Source organism: Pinus tabuliformis, chromosome 7 (genome assembly GCF_031772625.1).
Source record: "Pinus tabuliformis cultivar Carrire ecotype Pingquan chromosome 7, CPIR1, whole genome shotgun sequence".
Taxonomy (NCBI): Eukaryota; Viridiplantae; Streptophyta; class Pinopsida; order Pinales; family Pinaceae; genus Pinus; species Pinus tabuliformis.
Window position 1 is genome coordinate 1,949,547,291 of NC_142293.1, and position 22,927 is coordinate 1,949,570,217.

A 22,927-nucleotide genomic window follows, 5' to 3' on the forward strand; every position below is an offset into this window, starting at 1 on the left:
ACACTTGGGTTTATAATGTATCGGAGGGAGCAATCGTAGTACATGAGGTGCCCCGACCTTGATTTTTCCACCCTTTTATGCCTTTTGCCTTTTTATGGTTTTCTTTGATTGACTATTCGAGGCTCAAGGGGTTAGAGCATGATGTATAAGATATAGCAGTGAAATCCCCGCTTTTAAGGTGGGGCAGTTCATCGCTCACCAAGGGTTGGGACAATCATGGGTTCCTATATGATGAAGAAGGCTCATAGAACCTATAGGAACCAGGGTGATGGCCATGATGATGGGGTAGAGCTCATGTATTGGCTTTTGCCCGTGTGCTAAATGTTTTTTTCTCGGATGTCTTTTGCATTTTGTTGTACATTTTCCTCTTGAATGTGGCCATATATGCTCTTAACTTTCTTTTTAGCTGCATCAACCTCCGGGTTTCATTCCAGGCCATGATCCAACATGTGGGCAAGTGGAAGGGGCAAGCTAACCCTATGTGGCCCCAATGGAGGAATGTGGACCCAAGCGGGAAAAATGATGGGTGGGGTATAATGAATGGAAAGAAGGTAATATAAGTGGAAAAGGGGGCGGGACCATGCAACCAAAATCAGGGTTTCCCGTGAAATACCATCCCTTGAAGCAAATGGTCAGTAAAAGAGATCCAATGGGACTAGAATCCAAAGTTAATTCCTAAAAGGGGTCTGGGTACAAAAGCACAAACCTAGCCCATTATTTCTGTTGAATCCCCCCATTAATCCATGCCCAGAAGTGTCCATGATAAGCAAACTACAATACTCAATTTCCAAATGACAAGGCATACCTTTAGATTCGGGAAGCCCACCTTCAAACATACATTCATGGTAGATGGGCGAGGGACCACATGGTTGGCTTAGGTGGCATAGAAGATGGCACAATGAGCTAGCTAGGGGCTACTGCTTACCGTCTGAGGACCATCTTGGAGAAAAAATTCTCCTAGGGATATTACCACAAAATGGTGGGTAACATTTGGCTCCAATTGGGACATGATCTCTCAAAGAAGTGGGCGAAGTTACTCGAACGGGAGGTCACGAGAACTCCAACAATCTCTTGGTTACCATAGACCTATCACCTGCACATACAATAGATGGAAAAACACTGGGAAACATGCTTTTGCGGCATCTCATGATCGCACATGCTAATATGTTAGGCCATAAAATCAACAGAAAATAAAATATGCAAATATACATCTATCTACCACGAGAAAAATCATATGATGTTATTTCTAATGAGAAAATGAACATGCAGTGCATCCTACCCTAACATGCATATAATAAGGCTAATATTAAGTGTAATCATAAAGCTAATGCAACCAACATATCATCAAGTCAATGTAAATATGCTTGCTTGTATGATTACTCATGGAGCAACTCCCAAATTGAATGTGGACATAGTCACATGGCGGATGAAGCGGGTGGGAGGCAGGAAAATATGATCTCCATCTGAGGTAAAGGGAAGTCCTAGGAGAAAGAAAATAGGTCAATCTAGAGGTCTTGGGCTTTCCTTCTAGGTACACAATGGTGGAATAAATGATCACTCTCAAGAACTCCTTATCACAATCATTGTCTATAATATCATGCTTTGTAGATGCCACAAGGTTGTGATGAGAGGGGAACAAAAGGTTAGGGAGAGAAGGAGTGCAACAAATGGGTCTCTCAAGGTGATGGTCACATTGGCGAGGGAAGGTCATGGAGTGATCACAACCCCGAGGATGAGCCGAAGGGGATAAATATATTCAATGAAGGCCTCCTGCTTGACACCATATTCAGGAAGGGGAAAAGGGGCATTGTCCCTCGAGGTCATATCAAAAGGGGTGAGGGAATTACTTGAGGAAGACTCAAGGTGATGAACAAGAGGGAAAGGCAAAGGGGAGGGCGAAGTATCATATTCAATGGGTTTTCCTTCCCCACAATCTAAAGGCTCAAGTGATTTGAATACATAGTCATAAGGTGGGTAGGTGGGAGCCTCATTGCTTTCCTCATTATAAGCATCAAAGATTGGGCTTTCGTTAAAAGGAGAATCAATCACTTCCAACTATCCTTCTTCATGCAAGGGAAAATAATAATTCTCCTTCCCAAAGGTATCAATGGATATGTCATCGCAAGTAATGTCCGGGATAAAGGAAAAACCAATCTCAATCTCATCTTCCTTGTCAGTATCATAAATGGGAGCACAATCAAATTGGGGCCCAATAATCTCCCATTTCTCCTTTTCAATGCAGAAATAATCTCCAATGTCATTTTCCAAGGAGCTCACGGGATCACCTTCCTCAAGGTTTTCAAAAGGAGAGTCATCAGGAGTGATATCCTTGAGAAAGGTAAGGTCAGTCTCGACCTTACTTTCCATAACTTCATTCTCCTCAACACATGTGCTCTCAAAATCATCCTGTCTGTCTTGCAGCCCCAACGAGGACTCATCTTCCTGCTCATCACCGAGATCCTCAAGGTCATCTTCATCTTGGTTGGTTGACAAGTGGGACCTCTCTTCTTCTCTCTTCTCTTGAAGAATAATGGCTAAGGTATTTGTTACATGATTCTGGTAGTATGCTTCTAGGAGGAGAGCATTAGTAGGGTTCTCTTTATATTCACATTTCATCTTATGAAGCTTCACTTCTTCATCATATAAGTAGGAGAAAACTTCATTAGAATTATATTCCCATATTACCTCCCTACATGACCTGTGGGGACTTTGATTTTGAATATATATAGTTTTCTTAGTGGCTTCTTCCCATAGAAAGTTTGGTAGATCTTGATCATGCAAAATTGCTTTTACACTTTCTTCAATGGATCAGTTCTTCCGTTCTGCAACTCCATTTTGTTCGGGATTGTATGGAACTATCAACTCCCTCTTAATCCAAGACTCCTTACAGAAAGGTATAATTTACTTGGATGTATATTCTTGTCCATTATCGGACCTTAGTATCTTTATTTTTCTTCCTGTAAGGTTCTCAACTTCAACTTTGAATTCTTGAATTTTTGTAAATACGTTGTACTTGGATTTCATAAAGTAATCCCAAGTTTTCCTTGAATGATCATCTATAAATGTGACATAATATAGATGACCTCCAAGTGATTTAGGAGCCATATGACCATAGACTGTTGATTTTGGGTTGCATCGGATGTGCTCTAGCTCCGAAATTTGGTGGAGGGGCTAGAACACATGAGGTCTCCAAAACCTAGAAATCGTTTGGATAAATTCCACCCGGATGAGGAGTTATTAAAATAATTAATATTTTTAATGGGTTCATAAGTCTAAACTTAGGAAAATAAAAATATTAATGTGTATTAATTCCAAGTGACGAGGATCAAGCTTGATTTAATCTTTAGCCGTTGATTAGAGATTAGATCACGACCATTGATTCATCAACAGGAAAAGTATAAGAGGAGGCTTGAGGGTCAGTTGGAGATACACTGAATTGATCAAAGAGTTCGATTTTTCTAGGGCGAGGTTTGCTGAGAAAATCGAGCTAGTGATCTGAGTTGCAGTGAGGGGCAGTTCGACAAGGGAACTTCAGTGCAAGGCCGAAGAATACATAGCAGAGAGGTAGAGCAGCACCGGGAGAGACAACGTAGTCCTAGAGAGGGTGACGCAGAGGCCGTAGGGGCTAACGCAGGTGACGCAAAAGTTGTAGGGGCTGACGCAGGCCCTTAGAGGCAGCACTGGGGAGATTCTATGGGGCAGAGAGGGAGCAGTTCAACAAATCGACTTTTTGAGCAAGGGAGGCTCACTGTGGAGGTGACGCAGCTCCTAGAGGAGGTGATGCAGTTCTAGCGCAGAGCTTGGAGCAACCATCACTGCCCAGCACTAGGAACAGTCGGGTCATCTGTGGGGTTTGATCATCCAGTTGTTGAATTTGTCGGAATATCTGTCTTCGGATAGAGGTACTTCTGCCAGGATTTTTCTCTGTTGGGTGAGCCATATCTGGCACCCTAGTTGTATTCAAGAATCTGCTTAATAATACAAACCCTCTATATGTTGCACCAGTTTTCTCGAATTGGGTTTTTCCGGGGACGATTGTCCAAAAATAACGGTGTCCCTTGTGTGATTGTCTCAATGTATTTCAGTTCATGATCTGTATGTATGTGTAGGCTGCAATAGTGTTTTACATCGATATTTATGTAATTAAATAACTTGTTAATGCAAAGAACAAGTAGGAGATGTTAAACCAGTAATTGCAGTAGGGGTTTTTGATGTGTAGATTCAGAAATTTTCACATGGTATCAGAGGGATTGCAAATCATAGGCGACTGAAGACACTAGCCAAGAAATCCGAAGAATTTGCAGCAGAAAAGCAGCTGTCCCAAGTGACAGCATTGTTCTAGAGCCAAAGACGCAGAAGGAGGAGTGACGCAGTGCAGAGAAAGTGACGCAGAGGCTCACGTAGTGCCTGCGTTAGCACTCTGAGCCAGGTGGAGGTAATGCAGTAGCTGTGAGGAGCCCACGCAATAGCTACGTCAGCTGTCAAGGCCAGTGTAGAGACAAAAGGGGGCAGATCAGGCTCACGCAGAGCCACGTCATCTTTCTAAGCCAGGAAGGATTGACGTAGTTGGATAGGAGGAGATCATCCAGCCCACATAGTGAATGCGCAAAGCCTGAAGGGCTCAGATTCTTCATGTTGTCGGGGCTAAGGAAGCTGAGCAAATTTTCGGTTTGAGGAGCTGGTGGGATGTTGTTTCTGTTGGTGCAGAACAGTGTCTAAGGAGACTGAACCAAGGTAGAGGGAATCACTGCCTTGACAGATTTCTAGCCAAGAAATCTAGATCCAGGTTGCAGCAGCAAAGGAGGATTGGAGAGGAGCGATTCAACAATTGGCCAGAGGATTTCCGAGAGGGAAATCAAGACTCATAGGGAGTCTAGAGAGGAGTTGTTCCTTAAAGGGTTTTTTGCGCCCAAGGAATCCATATCCAAGTTTTGCTAGATTGACAGTAGGAGAGGGAGAAGAGAACCAATTCTATTTTTGAGCAGAGATGGCAATGAATGGGTTGAGGGATCAGGACAAATTGGACGGAGCTTCCAATTTTGTCATCTGGAAGGCCAGGATCCTGGAAATCCTAGATAAACATCGCATCAAGGACTATGCCTTGAAAGTGGTTGTTATTCCGATGGACATTGATGCGGCACAGAAATATGAGGAGGCCCAGGCGAAGGCCATGTGCATGATGCTAGACGAGTCAAAGATCATGTAGTACCACACATTGCTGAGAAGGACACAACAAGAGAGATGTGGGAGACCTTGACCACCTTGTACCAGGGCTCTTTCATGCAACGAAAGATGCTATTAGAAAATTAGCGGTGACTATACCAGATGCAGAAAGGAGAGGACATAGATCCCTTCCATCTCAGGTTGCAAGGGATTCGCGACCAACTGACTTCCGTGGGGTCTACACCGGATCCAGAGTTCATAGTCAGGACTATCCTGAATGCAATCACCGAGGACTGGAAGACATTTGTCCAAAGTGTCTTGGGCAGAGCAACTCTTCCCAGTTGGGAGGAGATGAGGGCAGCTCTTCGACAAGAAGAGCTCAGGAGGTTGACCAAGGCAGGAAGTAGCAGCAAGGGAGCCCGAGTCAAGAAGGAGGAGGAGGATGCAACTCTCGCAACAACGAGACAGCAGGGGCAACAGAAAAGGAAGAAGAAGGACATCGCCAAGGTCGGATGCTTCAACTGTGAGGAGTTGGGACATTATGCCACTTAGTGCCCCAGGAAGAAAGGCAAGGGGGAGGCTTCTGACTCAAAGGCTGCTCCAGCAAAGGCAGGCAAGGATGTCTAGGATGACGATTATGCCATGAGTGTTCATGCAGCTCTGGAGAAGAGGTGGGGTGATATGGAAATGTAATTGAGAGGACTACATGAGGGGCAGGATCCTTGAGGTTCCCAAACTCTTGGATCACATACAGCTATGGGAGCACTTAACAACGGTAGCAAAATGACAGGTGTCGGTTGGAGCAAGGTGTGATGGAGAGACAGTGGCATTGCTAGAGTGCCAAAGTCTATGGCAACGCAGTGGATGTTGTAGCAGTGCGAGAGGCACAAAGCAGTTTGCAGCAGCGTAGTAGCAGCAGAGGGTCAACACTGATTAGCAGTAGAAGTAGGTTCAGGATCACGAGGCATCCACATTGACCAGGATGTCAGTGTTTGGGTGAGTTTTCAGTTGCTTACTTCTCAGCAACTGAGTTGCAGTGCAACAGTTAGCTGTGGCAGTGCTATGGGCAGCATGATGTAGCATTTTAAGAGGGAGTTGTAGTACAGATGTGGCAGTGGCAGTGGCAGAGCCATGGGTAGCAGTACAGGAAGCAGCGGTGGAGTGGATGAAGGGCAGCAGGCCAAGCATCAGCGACACAAAGGACTGATGCAATGGATCAGTGTAGTACTTATGTTGAGAAGTATTGCTAGAGCACATTCCTCGCTAAGAGGGAGTGTTGATTTTGAGTAGCATCAGATGTGCTCTAGCTTCAAAATTTGATGGAGGGGCCAGAACACATGAGATCTCCAGAACCCAAAAATCGTTTGGAGAAATTCCACCCGGATGAGGAGTTGTTAAAATAATTAGTATTTTTAATGGGTTCCTAAGTCTAAACTTAGGAAAATAAAAATAATAATGTGTATTAATAAAAATATGGGTGAGAAGGTTCTATGACAAGGATCAAGCCTAATTTAAGCTTAGTTGTTCATTAGAGATTAGATCTCGGTCGTCAATTCATCAACATGAAAAGTATAAGAGGAGGCTTCAAGGTCAGTTGGAGATACACCGAATTGATCAAAGAGTTCGATTTTTCTAGGGCGAGGTTTGCTGAGAAAATCGAGCTAGTGATTTGAGTTGCAGTGAGGGGTAGTTCGGCAAGGGAACTTTAGTCTGAGGCTAAAGAATACATAGCAGAGAGGCAGAGCAACACCGGGAAAGATAACGCAGTCCCAAAGAGGGTGACGTAGAGGTCATAGGGGTTGACGCGGGCCCTTAGAGGCAGCGCTGGGGAGATTCTATGGGGCGGAGAGGGAGCGGCTCAACAAATCGACTTTCTGAGCAAGGGAGGCTCACTGTGGGGGTGATGCAACTCCTAGAGAAGGTGATGTAGTTCCAGCGCAGAGCTTGGAGCAGCCATCGCTGCCCAACACTGGGAACAGCCAGGTCATCTGTGGGGTTTGATCATCCAGTTGTTGAATTTGCCGGAATATCTGTCTCTGGATAGAGGTACTTTTGCCAGGATTTTTCTTTATTGGCTGAGCCATATCTGGCACCTTAGTTGTATTCAATAATCTTCTTAATAATACAAACCCTCTATATGTTGCACCAGTTTTACCGAATTGGGTTTTTCTGGGGACGATTGTCCAAAAATAACGGTGTCCCTTATGTGATTGTCTCAGTGTATTTCAATTCATGATATGTATGTATGTGTAGGTTGCAATAGTGTTTTACATTGATATTTATGTAATTAAATAACTTGCTAATGCAAAGAACAAGTAGGAGATGTTAAACCAGTAATTGCAGTAGGGGTTTCTGATGTGTAGATTCAAAAATTTTCACAAAGAGGTTGATCCAATTCCTCTTACAAGATAGCTCTTACTATCTCCAAGTTCCACTGAGTACACTGAGTAAGAAGATTTCCCCTTTGGTAATGGCTTCAGTTGTTGGCGATGACCAGTCATGTGTCTAGATGCACCACTATCGATTACCCAAATGTTCTCGTCTTGGAATGTGCTAGTGAGTGTTGAGAAGAGTCCTTCATCATTTATCTTGGTTACTTCCTTCTTTGTAGTGAATAGAAGATTCCATGCTTCCTTGATGCCTTTCTTGAGATGGCTTGCTACCTTTGAACACTTCTTGAAGAGCTTCCTCAATGTAGTAGAGATCTTCATAATGCCCTTAGCCAACCTTAGCTCTAAAACCATGTTGAAAAATCTATAGGGCAATGATTACAATGATTTCTCTTTGCTTGATAACTGTTTGTGATGTCTTTTTACTTATTATCTATGTTACTTATTATTATGTGTGTGTATCATCAAACTACTGCCATAAACAAAAAGAACAAGAACAAAAAATATAGGCTGCAAGCCAAGGCCAAAACCTCTCCACTTGAGAGGAAAACCCGCAAAATCTCCTCTTCCTTATAGATTCTTCAATTGACGAATTCCAAGACCTTAAGACTAACCTCAATACCCTCCAAGACCAAGACCAACCTCTCCAGATGATGTGCTAACCTTGATCCAGTAAAACCCAGTCAAATCTCTTCTAGTAGCACTTCTTCGACCTCCAGCTGCAGAATTTCAATGTTTACTACAGATCTGAAATTTTGCCCCCCCTACAGTTGATGTTGCCACACTTGTGAGCTTCGATCTTCCTTTTGAGCCTTCGTTTGACCTTTGCTTGCCTTTCCCTAACTTCTGGAGCTCGAGGATGACCCTTGGTGACCTTTGCTTGACCTACCTGCCTCCTTTTCTCCAAGATTGAACTTGTAGATAGAAACCCTAGATTTGTTGCAAAAACCCTAGTTCTCCTTAGCATGTGTGAAAGAGAAATAACCCAAAAACTTTCCTTTGTCCTCTTCCTTCTTCGTTGCCTTCTTCTTCCACCTTCTTCATGTTGATTTTGGGTAACATCGGATGTGCTCTAGCTTCGAAATTTTGTGGAGGGGCTAGAATGCATGAGATATCCAGAACCCAAAAATCGTTTGGAGAAATTCCACCCAGATGATGAGTTCTTAAAATAATTAATATTTTTAATGGGTTCCTAAGTCTAAACTTAGGAAAATAAAAATATTAATGGGTATTAATAAGAATATGGGTGAGAAACTTCCGAGTGACAAGGATCAAGTGTGTTTTAATCTTAGCCGTTGATTAGGGACTTAATCTCGGTCGTTGATTCATCAATAGGAAAATTATAAGAGGATGCTTGACGGTTAGTGGGAGACACACTTGAGAGATCAAAGAGTTCGATTTTTCTAGGGCGAGGTTTGCTGAGAAAATCGAACAAGTGATCTGTTGCAGCAGAGGGGAAGGGATAGTTGAGGTCGAAGGATCTTCTTCGGGACCTCGAATACACAACAGGGAGAGGTAGAGAGACACCAAAGGAGGCAGCGCAGACCCTTCGAGACTGACGCTAGGCCAAGAAGGGCCCACGCATTTACAGCTAAAGGGAAGAGCCACCCTTCAGCAGAAATCTGAATTCAGCCTGGGGAGCAGTAGAATCAGCCAGAAAGGCTGACGTCAAAGCTTCAGGAGGTAGAGGAGGCAGCGTAGTGCTAACTCAGTGTCCTAGTGTGCTCCACGCAAGCCCACGCAGCTACTGCGTACGCGCAACACAGTTGTACCTGGGGAAGATCAGTCCAGTTGCCAGAACGAAGAGATTTTTTCCAAGTGAAGTGAGGTAATCTCACTTAGGTTTTTGCTAGTATATTTTTATCTTTGTAACTGGATAGCCGAGAGGGGATCCAGAGTGTATTCATAACTACTGCTTAATAATAAAACCCTAAGAGTTGTTGCACTGGTTTTCCCACATTGGGTTTTTTTCGGGGACGTTTGTCCAAAAATAATGGTGTCCCTTGTGTATTTGTCTCATTCTATTTCAGTTCATGATATGTATGTATGTATAGTCTGCAATAGTGTTTTCATCGTTGTTTAAATAATTAAATAACTTGTTGAATGTAAAGAACAAGTAGGAGATGATAAACCAGTGATTGCATTAGGATTTCTGATGTGTAGATTCAAAAATTTTCACACTTCACTAGAATGAGTGATGGATGAATGTCTCTCAAGGAGGACGAGTTCCTTCCTATATATAGGCTCTTGAAGGTGGACATGGCTCTTCCTTTTAGGCCGACTTACCAACTTCCAAGTCGACTTGGTCTTGGAGGGTATCTGGACATTTTTAAGACAAAAATAATTTCCTTTACAAGTTACAATGTGCCCGATGGGGTCTTCAACTTATGACAATGACTCTTTCGACGTCTTGACCTAGGACATACCCTAGAAGCACTCAATGGGTGCTTGAATTATAAAATAAAAGACCTTGAGCATGAAACTCATGCTCCAAAAATAATAATAATAATTTTCTTTCATTTTACACTTTACAAGAATCAAAAGTACATTTCATCTTTATGAAGACCGAACCTAGTTACACATTTTTCAACATCCTTGGCCTGATTTACAATATAATTGACCCCTTATCTTTATGCCGATATTTGGTCTTCCTTTGCCAATATCTCGACTCTCCTCTCTTACTCACTTCTTCTACTTCATTTTTCTTCAGTTTACATAATTATATGAAAGAGGATTCTGAACTACAATTAGTTCAAATCCACTAAATCCTCAACAAATCCTTATTCTGGGATCTCCTCTAGGTCCACCTATTCTCTAAGAGATCTAATTGACTCTAAAATATCTCTAACTCACTCAATAGTCCTGAGATCTCTTCTTAGAAGTTCTGATTACAATATTCACAATCTCTCTAATTTTCCTTAAAAACATAGAAAATGCATATAATTAAACAATTACACTCAATTAAGAACCAACTCGCTTAAAAATGAAAGACCCCTATGTTAGTTTTAACTTTTTTGTAGCATCGGAAATGTTCAAGTCTCGAAACTTTGTGGAGAGGCTAAAACACGAGAGTTCTCCATAACCCAGAAATCGTTTATAGAAATTCCACCTAGTGTTGGAAAATGTAACTAGGTTCGGTCTTCATTAAATGTATTTGAGTCATCTTGTAATGTACTTGTCAAAAGAATAAAGAAAAGAATTATTATTATTATTATTGTGATTTATTAAAGCATGGGTTTCATGCTTGGGTCACCATGTTTTAGGTCAAAGTCCCCAGTGTGGACTTCTAGGATTTATTTTGAGTCAATAGAGTCATTGTACTCTTAAAGAGACCCTTCTTGGGTTTTAGAATCATGTAAAAAGGTTAAGTATTGAGTTAAATATAATTTATGTATCCTCCACATCAAGTCGGCCTAGAAGAGATCAAGTCGGCATAAGGACATCAATTCGACCTCCCGTGAAGCCTATAAATAGAAGCAAGTTGAATTCATTTGGTACACTTTATCTCAAGCAAGTTTGATATCTCTAAGGAAGATGGGAAGTGCGAAGTACGAAGTCGGGAAGCCAAAGGAAGTGCGAGCTGGGTGGAGTTTAAGGAAAAGAAGAAAAATGAAATTTTGGTGCCTCTCTCTGTTTCGTGCCCTAGATTGGGAGATCAAAGTCTTCCAAGTTTTGCTGACGCCGAAAGCTACTACATAGTTGGAGTTGCTAGAAGAGAGGTCTAAGATCTGGAAGGTTGACTTGGTGTGGAGGGAAGGTTTGGTCTTTGTCTGCGGTGAAGAGTCTCAAAGAATACTATTGAAAGGAAGAGAATTTTTGACTGGGTTTTCCCCTCGAGGGGGGTTTTTCCTTGGCATAGTGCCTAAAACTGGTGTCCATTGTTTTATGTGTTATTTCTTTGGTAATTTCTTGATGAACTAAAAGAACGAAGATATAAAGAATTGTAATAACAAGTCAAGAAGATCACAAGTAATTATTAAGAATAAGAAAATCTTTCTGCCTTTTTGATTTTCTAACATGGTTTCAGAGCTTTGGTGAAGAAGAAGAAAAACACAGTCTCAAACACTTGATCAAGGGACCATTCAGAAAGATTATCTCAGGAAAGGAGTCTACTAGATTCAAGGAAGATGTCTAACACAATCAAGGGAGAGAACAAACTTGAAGGAGCCTCAAATTACAGGTCCTGGAAGAAGAAGATTGACCTCATCCTTGAAAAGAACAAGGTACTAGACTTGGTCAAAGGAAAGGTAAAAAAGCCTACAAATGACTCCAATGATGCTGACATAGTAAAATTCAGGGAACTAGAATTGGTGGCCATGACTCTAATGGTAGAAGGAATAAATGACAACCTTTTCCCATTTATAGCCAACATCAATCATGCTTAGGAAATGTATGAAGCCTTGTCAAAGTTATTCACTATTAAGAACATTGATCAAGTAGCAAGTTTGAAAATGAGCTAAGGACCACAAAGATGACTAAAGAAGACACAGTGCCCTCCTTTGTGAAGATAGAAAGAATCAGGGATGATCTTTTGGCCATTGATGAAATTGTTTTAGACAAAGAACTCATGATCTTTGCTCTATTAGGATTGCCACTTACTTGTGGTGCATTTGTTGTAGGACTTAACAGTTGGAAGGAAGCTCCCACTTTTGAAGAACTATGCACTGCTTGCAATCAAGAAGAATTGAGGATCACTTTAGTTGCCAATCCTGAAGGAGTATCAAATGCCTACATTGCTCAACATAAAAGAAAGAAATCGAAAGGACCAAAGAAGAAAGTTGACATGTCCAAGGTAGAATGCTATTAATGTCATAAGAAGGGTCACTACAAGAGTGACTGTCCTGACAATCCAAGAAACAAGAAGAGATCTTAGGAATGAAACCCTAGGTGTGTGTATATATATATATATATATATATATATATATATATATATATATATATATATATATACATATATATAGATATATATATATATATATATATATTTGTGTGTGTGTGTACATTTGGTTGAAAACCTAGCTTGGTCTAGGCTAGTATATGTATTAATTATATGATAATGAATTCCTAGATGTGTGTTGACCTAGTTATTGATGTTCATAAGTCTAAGGATTTAATATAAGTCCTTGTTTGAGATTCTAGGATGATGATATTTAGAAATCTAGGGTTTTGAAGCTAAACCCTAGTAGTAGTTAAATTCTCTAGTGTGTGTAATATAACAAAATGAGATCTATTTATATAATGATTGTTGAGATTGTGAAAATGAAATTCTAGGGTTTTGGAGTTAAACCTTAGTAAAAATGAAAACCTCTGATGTATAAGGACAATATGATGATTTGAGATTTGTGTAAGATTGTTGAAATCTGAGTTTTGGTTGGGATTGATGTTTGAGCAAATCTAGGGTTTGCAACTAACCCCAGTGGAAGTTGGTCATGATAATGACTAAGTTGTGATTGGTTTTGATTGATTCTTTTGTAAGAAAACTAGGATTTGTATGAATCCCTAGTGGAAAGTCTAACATATGAATTTCTGAAAGTTGTTAGATGCTTTGTATATCTATGTTTGAATTGTTTCTAGGGTTTGCTATATATGTTATAGTAGGGTATGTTACACCTTTGAAAGAAACACTGAAACCCTAGATGGAATGAAAGTTGCTATGAAATAGTCTAGGGTTTATGACAAAGTCCTTGGCAAGATGTTGAAGAGTGTGTCTCTTGTTTATAAATAAGTTTGGATATCTGATGTATGTAAGGCTGAAATGCTTCCGTAATTTTGATATGGCTAACTTCATGCTTCTATAGATTTGGTTGTACTTGCTATCTAAGTTGTGCAAGTACACAATGTTCAATATGGTAAAGATGTTTGTTTATGTGATAAGCATGATGGGAATGATGATAACTCTAATGAAATGGTTGGAAGCCACGAAAGATTCTCCGATGATGAAAAGAAGAAGTTGATCTCCCTGAGGAAGCCTGAATAGAAGAGATCTCCCTAAGATTAAGAGGGAGTCTAGATAAAGAGATGCTCCCTGGTTGAGAGGGAGGGCATAGCTTGGTTTTGATTGAAGAATGAATTTCGGAGGATATGTTGTTGCATGAGAAGTAGGAAAGAAAAGTGTATGATTGAGGAATATTTTGTCAGAGATTCAGTTGATAGTCCTACTATGAAACTTGAGACGTAACATCAAGTTGTCTGCAAGACCCCAGAGGTTTGTATTTGATTATGTACATATGAAAGTATATTATTGTTTGGGGTTTTGTTTGTACATGTGAATCTCTCAAAGGTTTTGATAGTTGTTGGAAATACTGAGAGGGGGGTGAATCAGTATTTCTTTTCAATTGTTCTTATTACCAATTTAGATTCCTTACAATTTTAATCAAAGAAATGATTTTATTAAAATATAGAAAAATATTGAATACAATATCTAATGAATTTTGCCAAGCACCAACTTGGACTTTGATGAGGCTCCAACCTCTAGGGCTCCGACCCTATCTTACCAAGGCACCAACCTTGAATTTAGGAGCACCAACTCCAAGGACACCAATCCTTCCAATTCTGAGGCACCAACCCCAAGGGCTCCGACCCTATAGTTTTACTCTGTCAAGAAATGTTTGATTGTATTATATTGCTCCCTGTTTTTGTGATCTTTGTAACAGATCGTTGTCTGCACTACATAACCGCTTCAAGAGTGACTGCTTCTTCACGAGCCCTTTTTAGAGATTAACCCAACCAACAGACTTGCTCAACCTTTGGCTTTCTTTCATTTCTTGGACCTTTGGCTTTCTTCAACGTTGGATCTTCGACTTCCATCTTCAACCTTCGGCTCTCTTTGTTTCTTTAAGTTCACGAGTTGTGAACTGTCGATTCTTCTGTGTGCCCGATGCCGAGATCGATGCTTAAGGTGAGGTATTATAATTTGTATTTATATGGGTTTCCCCAATACCCAAAAGACACATTCATTTGGAAGGAGAGGCCGACTTATGGATATTCATCCAATTACTCATAAACTTGTTTTATTTACGGAAAATTTCATAGGAGAGACCGTACCCAATGAGGTCCCACATCCACATCATCAATCGCAATCGCAACCTTTAACATTACCGATGTAACATAGTCGATACTCATACTGCCGATGAAGCAGATGCGATATAATATTAAACATTCGTCAATAGATCCATCAGGTCCACAGCTCCATCCAATTAGCGGTTCGTTGGGTCCACAGTGATATCGTAATCAGCAATCAGTTTCACAAGTCTTATCGCAATCGGCGATCCGACGGTGACAACCCTTTATGATTTGTGTAACTTCCGATACTCGGACACGATACTACATAAAGATGTATTCTAATGGAGCTATCGGGTTCGCATATTATATCGCAATCGACGTTTTGAATGGAACATGATTATGCGAACAAAATGGTTTGCAATGGTATTGGGTTGTATTGCAATGGTGCAGCGGGTCCGCAATGATATCGCAATCCCAATTTTCAAGTGTGACATTCTTTTGTGATAGATAAAATTTGATGCAGAGGCGATATTTCATTAAAGTGTATTATAATGGTCCAGCGGGTCCCCATATTATATTGCAATCGGCGGATTTGTACTTGACAAGGCTTTAAAGCTAGCAATATGGTGGATGCGATATTTCTTTAGGGCGTGTTGTAATGGGACCATCGGGTCCATAACTCATATCGCAATTGGGGATTTCAGTGTAACAAGGCTTCAATACTTGCGATGCAGCAGATGCGATATTGTATTGAGGTGTGTTGTATTTGAGTGATCAGGTCCGCAATGCATATCGCAATCAAGGGTTTTGAGCAGTGTTACATAACTTAATATAATAGAACTGTTGATAAAGTTCCTCCGATGATACTGTTAACTCCTCGGCTCTTCCTCTTGGGCATATGCGTTTTAATGGGTTTCCAACGACTTCTTCCTCTTACTCTTGGGTTCTCGCTCCATTTCTTTTGACTCTTCCGATAGCTCCTCTTCAATGATGTGTTCTTATATGCTCCTCTAATATCGTTGTTGCTCCTGTGGCTTATCTTCCTGTGACCTCCGATAACTCTTCTTTGACTACTCATGTTCTTGACTTCAATGGCTTCCTTGATGGCTTTCCTCCTTGGCTTCTTGCTCCTGTTGCTTCATGGATCTGCTTCTCCTTGGCTTCACATCATCATTTGGTATCCCAAAATATTGCCATATTGACATCAATCAGTTTAATTGGGTTTGGTCATCCTTGATTTGTTGGATCTAGGAGTGTTGAGGTTTTTTGAGTGAAGCATTCCCTGGGAGGACATCTGGCCGACACTTTGTGTTGATGTCTAGGTCTCGAAGTTGGAAAAGGTGGTGTTGATTATAGAGCTTTGTTTTTAGATACACACCTGGATTTTTGGGTTGGTGGTTAGCAAGTAAGCCTGATGGTACCTAGAGAGGCTGAAAGCTTGAGTCCATCTTAGTCCCACCCGAATAGATTGCCCTGGTTAGGAATCTAGTCTGTGGCATTGCAGTGCCTAAATTGTTGAGAGACCAATGGATAGATTGCCCTAGTCAGGAATATAGTCCATGGCATTGCGGTGCCTAAAGTTATTCATGGTTCATATAGTTGAGATCTTCCTTGTACTTGTATATGATGAATACCTCCCTAGTTAAGAGGGAGTGTTGGAAAATGTAACTAGGTTTGGTCTTCATTAAATGTATTTAAGTCATCTTGTAATGTACTTGTCAAAGGAATAAAGATTTTCATTATTATTGTTATTATTATTATTATTATTATTATTGTGACTTATTAAAGTTGTGGAAGATGAGAATGGAGTAGTCAATTAAGAAATGTAGTGTGAATTGGGTAAGAACAAGGCTTAAATAGGAAAGAAGGGGATATGACGTGTAGGCAACATTTGAATGGAGGAGTTCATTGTCATGTTCATTAGATTAAAAATTATGTTCACCAGATTAAAACATTTTTTGAAGAGACTTTTGTATCTTTTCACAATTTTTGTCTAACAATTAATGTTTTCAATCCCAATTCTAAGGAGATTTGGAACTTTGGTGCTTTATACAAATGAGGAATTAATATGATTACCTTAGGTTATAATATATATCTCTTGATTCAACTTTTATTGACTGTATAATGTGTTGAAATTCTGATGTTCTATGTTGTTACAATCACTTAAATCCATAGCTTCTTTATGTTGCAAACTAAGTTAAGTAATTGTAGATAGAACATAAAAAATATAAACCATATGCACAATGGAAGACAACCAAGAACTCAATGAGACACAGAGAAGTTAAGTCAATAACCAGGGCAAAACCCACAAGGGGAAACCCAATCAGATTCTTCTTCTATTAGAAATCAGTTGTTCAGCAAAGATACAAAGTACAATGAGAGAATGAAGAAGGTCACCCAAATCTGAAGAAGATCTCTAATAGGAGTAGTTGATGCAAACACTGAATCACTTTGGCTCTCCAAGATATGCTCTTGCTCTTCAAGACTCTCGTTCTCTCTCTCTCAATCTTCCTCCAAACTCTCCAACTCTCTCTTTCTCAAGTTCGAATTCTCTTTTCACAAGCACGAGTGTGTCAAGTGAGGATGAGAGACACAAATATATAGGAAGCGCAAGGAGGTCGAATTCATGAAGGAGTAACTCCTATGCCTTGAGGAGGAGTTACATATGCCAAAATAGGAGTGTAACTTATGCATTAAAGAGGTGTAAGAGGAATCTTTTTATGACGAGTCATTAAAGTGTGTAAGAGAGTGTAAGAAGTGCGTAAGAGCAATAAAGAGAGAGAGGAATGAATCCATTAAGAGAGAGAGAGCAACATATGAATTAATTGAGGGGAGTTACATATGACATGATTGAGTCTTATGATTGAGAGACTTGAATTTCTTTTTAATAATAATATAATAAATTATAATATCATAAAGAAAATAATAGTGATAATAATAATAATATTGATGATTAAGTTAAAAATTAAACAATTGAGATTAATTAAGGACAAGTTAAGTGATTTTCCATCATGTATATATGATTATGAATTGATGGAAGGCGATTTACTATTTTTGGAAAGTCATGGTTGCAAAGATAGACATGACTTTCTATTTTTAGAAAGTCACTTTAGAAAGGTCAGAAATGAAATTTTATTCAAGGAAATTCATCCCATAACATAATGAATTAATGTTTGCTTTCCAAAAGCTCTGCATTTAGGACAAAATGTAGCTGGAAAGCTGGCTAGAAGTTAGAACATTTAACCCTCAGCTAAGCATTTTGCCCCTACAAACCAATGCATATTATCCCTACTCTAGTTACATACTTGTTGAATCAATGATCATTATATATCAGCATTGTGTCATGTTATGAATGTGATGGTGTGTGTAATGTCTACACTTGAATGGGCATGGTTCTTCATGGGATTAGAACTTTAAATCAGATTGCATTGCAGGTTAGTAATGGAACTTGGTTGAATATACGTCATGGGATATCAATACAAGATTATTTCCTAGTGGTTGGTGTGCTTGATTAACTTGAAACACCATGAAATGTCTAAGTATATGGAACAACCTCATGTCTTGTGGGCTTTTGTTCCTTTTGTATATAGTTTGTATCCCAATAAGTCCGTCTTCACCCTTGGACCATATTCTAACTGATGAAATGTGCTGGGACAGCAGTTTTGCAAGCTAAGGAGAAATTCCATGAAAGACCATTGGTTGCCTCCCAAAACGCCTTGGCATTCCCATGATTTGTCCAGCATTGACATAAGAAGTTGTCCCTCTTCTTCTCCACTTTATGACCAAAGCACGAAAGATATGAAACGTCAACTTTCAAATTATAATATTAGCAATAATACTACTGAGGTTTTGGAGAAAGGCTTAGGATTTGCCATCGTGACCCGACAAATTCGGTTTGAAGACATAATTTGTGGAATTGAGGACAGGATCAGAGGACTTCCGGAAAACGCCAAGGAAGTAATTCAACAAGACTGCTCTGTAATCCTTGGATGTACAAAAAGTTCCAAGAAGCAACATTTCGAGGAAGGAGCAAACAGTTCTCAAGGAGCTTAGAGAAGTAATGAAGATTTAGTGGTTCTCAAGGCTGAGAAGGGTGGAACTGTTGTCATCATGAACTCAAATGATTATGTAACCAAGGTGTTAGACATTCAAACAATAGTGGAATTTATAAAAAGCTGAATAAAAACCCATTTAATAGTCCGCAGTAGTAACCAATGCCATCTATGAATCCAATCTGGATGAGGAAATCAAGAACAAACTTGTTATTAAGTCTCTCCCTTGATTCCCAGAATTTATGGCCTTCCGAAAATTCACCAAGATGGAGCTCCTCGCAGGCCTATAGCGAACACAACTAGGGGACTTACATACAAGCTAGCCAAATATCTGGCAAACAAACTCAAACCCCTGGTCGGTGAAACTGATTCCTCTATGAAAAACTCTAGATTGTTAGTTAACCAGATTAAGAATGATATGGTGGAATCTGATGATCTCATGGTAAGCTATGATGTGGTTTCCCTTTTTACCAAGATTCCAGTTGACAAAGCAGTTCAGGTCATCAGAAGCATATTAGACCATTGCACAGCCAAACTTGTTGAGATTTGCTTGAAATCTACATTCTCCAGCTTATTTTTCTCCTGATGATGGACCTTAGTTGAAGGTCCGAAACATTGAGGATTAAAATACAAATGTGGCTTATCCTGGAAGCTCCTACATAAAATACTTGGGTTCTCCTCTCAACATAAAAAGTTTCTGAAGATGTAGAGAGTACGTTTACTTTCAACAGTTTTAACATGGGAAACTTTCTGTTTGAACGCAATGTGTTTATACCTATTGTGTTTTTATTTTCCTGCTGGACATACTTCTGTGTTTTTTTAGTTCAAGGGAAAAGCAGAAACAGAAGCATTAGAAGACGAGGCTTATTTTCATATAACCGTTCACTGTTCTTGCTGACACCCTGCCCTTTTCTTGACCCAGAAGTGGAAAAGGAAAATCAGAAGGGGAAGTTAAAATTTTGTCATCTTTATCTTTTACTCTTTTCACTTCAACAGATTTTAATATCTTAGATTTCATTTCTTCAAAACATCGCACGCCATATGTTTCACATGTTTATGATTACAACGAAGTTTTTGAGAGTATGAGGCTCATAATTTTTGAATTTGTCAATCTGTGTGCAGTATATTTCTTTGTTATTCATAGGCATGCTAATTGTCATGTCCGTCAGAGGCTTCTTATCCAACCTCATGAAGGTAACATTCTGTAACTCTCTCGTAACATATTTCAATTCACCATGATGATTTCATCGAGAACTAATATGGTTAAAAAGATGGCTGCTACAAAAAGATGAAAAGTGGTTTTTTTCCCTTGCAGTTCTTCTTTGCAGTTTCCAGAGGGGGAAGTGGATCATCTACAAATGTTGTACTGTTTTTGTCTGAAATCATGGGAATGTATTTTGTTTCCTCGATATTGTTAATAAGAAAGAGCCTCGCGACGGAGTATAGGTGAATCTTTTCTCTTCAATTCAATTCTTAGCAGTGGTTTTTTTAATATAATATATTAATTTTGCCCATCTGAATGTAATTTCACTTTCACAGATCTATAATTACAGATGTCCTGGGAGGTGATATACAATTCGACTTCTATCACCGTTGGTTTGATGCAATATTTGTAGCAAGTGCTTTCCTTTCCTTGTTGCTTCTCACAGTACACTATACTTCTCGCCAAGCTGATAAGCATCCCATTGATTGAATATTAATCTGTAAACATCATTTATTCTAAATAGGAGTAATTTTTTTCTTATACTGTCCCTATGCCTTTTATTAGTCAGGAGAATGTATGTAAGAGTCCGGTCCATTTTGTTTATTTTATTCATGCTTATGATTGCGACCAGTCTTAACTCTACCGGCTGTGGCCATTTAAATTCCTATTTTGCACAGCCATTCCTATTTCTTTAAATTGAAAGTATCAATGTTGCATGAGAACATTCTGGGGTCTTCGGCTCCAACTCTGGATTTGCTCTCTGAACCAGGCCACTACAGGAATACTCTCAAAACACTTCCAAAAAGTAGCCTAATGAAAGAGCACAGATTTGATCAAGTTTTGTAACAATAACTCTTTCCCCTAACGGGATGCTTAAAGAAATGTCCAGGACATTTTTTTCTCCATTGCCCTTTCAAGGCAAAGAGTTGTTTGTTTTGATTTGAGATTTCAGTAGTTTAGTGAAATTCATCCTGTCATATGACAGTTCGGTTGGAATTCATATGTGATATGTAATTTGGTGATATTCCATGTCAAACATCTAATCCCTAGTGAATAACTTCCATGATAGTATTTTTTCATACATTATATTAACAGTTTTTATTATTTGGAAGCCCATTGACATTTTATATCTTTAGGGTAATACCACTTCAATAGTTTCATGTTAATTTCAATGTTAATGCAATAATATAATAATCTTTTATCCCCTTCTAAATATTATTATAATATTTATTTTTGTTTGGGTGTATGATTTTCTTGCATGTGTATAACACCTGGACCTACATCCAAACCTTCTAGTTGTTGGGAAAAAGAAAAGCGACAACTATTAATCTTATTTTCCTTAACCTTGATATTTGCTTGTGGATGTTATTTATCTTATTTATCTTCCTTAGTTTGATCTTTTCATCAAACAATATCAAGAACAATAATAGAAACAATAGAGGACCCAGATATTAGGTTCTAAGCCAGGGCAAAACCCCTCCAAGGGGAAAACCCAGAAACTCTTTTTTTCTTAGAATTTGCTTCAAATGAGATAGAAAGACCCAAACCCTAGCCCAAGTCCTTGTCCAAGTACCAAGCCAACCCTTCCTCAAGTCCTTCCGGATTCTGCACCAACCAACTTCAATACTACAACTTCAACCTGCCAACATTGACCTTGCAATTTTGGCCTTGCAGCGTCCAAGGCACCCTATATTAGGCTCCTACTGATACCTTCCTAGAGCAAGGCATCTCCTCCTAAGGTCAACGAGGTCTACACAGAGTTTACTTCCTCTCAGCTACAAAATCATGCACTTCGTCCTATTGCAACTTTGTCTTGCACCTTCGGCCTCTTCCCACAGCCCAAAATCCCTAGAATTGCACACGTGTGAGAGAGATAAAACCCAAAACCACGATATTTCGTCCTTCTTTCTCGTCCTAGACTTTCGCTTCTCCTTCTTCCAACTTCCCAGCTACAAATCGCACTATTTCTTTATAGATCAAACTTGTAGAGTGAGTCCCAAATGAGGTCGTACTACTCCTTTATATAGTCTTCTCAAGGGGTTGAATTCCTTCCTTTAGGTTGACTTGCTGTTGTCAGGGCCGACTTGTACTTTAGGAGTTTCCAAGACTTTCTAGACTCAAAATAATTCTTTTTACAATTACATTTTGTCCAAAAGGGTCTTATAAACATGATGTTGACTCCTTTGGCTCATGACAATAAATGCTAGGACCTTACAAACCCTATAAGCACGAAGAACATGATTTTACCTAGAAGACCATCAATAATGAGCATGAAACCCATGCTTTAATAATAATAACTTTTTCTTTTTCTTTTCTTGTTTGTTACATAGGATACATATTGAAATGAGTACAACAATTATGAAGGCCGAAACTAGTTACATTTCTCAACACAACCTCTTAACTAGGGAGGTATTCATAATTGTACAACCAGTACAACAACATATCTCAAATTGAAGAGTTTTCACAAGAAGAGTCGGATTGATAAGCCATATTGTAAGCATCATCACTATGACCAACATTGTCCCCGAGGCCTAACTGGAAAACATTTACTCTAATCAAGAGCAACATGCTAGGAGACTTTATGCATGATACCACACTATCTCTACAAGGTACATACCCCATCCAGATGTCCACAAGGTATGTCCTTTTAGGACTATTCTTATCTTGGATCTCCATACTTGAGTCTTCAAAGAATATCGATCATCTTCGATCACTCTTCTCTTGAATGTATGCCCCATTCTCAAAGAGTGTTGGTACCTTTCCTTTCTTAAGGAAACCTAAAGAAGAGAATGCACATGTGATGTCCAACATCTATTAATTTTAGGTATGTTCTATGCTTAGAGCAATTTATTTCAATTTTCACAGTTAGCTCAATATATTTTCCAAATTAGCAATCACATCAGCATTAAAGTAAACTGCAGATAGAACATAAACATAAATCACAGAAGACAAGCCAAGACAAGAGGACACAAGATGTGGCGCTAGCCAGGGACAAACCCCAATGTGGGGAAACCCTTGATCAATTCGTCTTCTGTGTGCTTCAATAGTTTAGCAGAGAGAGAGAGAGATAGTACATTTACAACAGAAGTCAACACTTTGACTTATCTAGATAAGAG

The 22,927-nt window shown here is 39.5% G+C and overlaps 1 protein-coding gene across 1 annotated transcript in view; it reads left to right on the plus strand.

Annotated features, from left to right (window-relative positions):
* The window catches only part of LOC149256272 (GPCR-type G protein 2-like), a 110,559-nt gene extending 89,680 nt beyond the window's left edge, over positions 1 to 20,879 (plus strand). The window contains exons 4-6 of the mRNA XM_089455291.1: positions 19,730 to 19,801; positions 19,923 to 20,053; positions 20,147 to 20,879. Of these exons, the coding sequence (XP_089311417.1) occupies positions 19,730 to 19,801; positions 19,923 to 20,053; positions 20,147 to 20,300 (357 nt within the window). The 3' untranslated portion in view covers positions 20,301 to 20,879. The remainder of the gene's footprint in view (positions 1 to 19,729; positions 19,802 to 19,922; positions 20,054 to 20,146) is intronic.
* Positions 20,880 to 22,927: the final 2,048 nt, after the last annotated feature.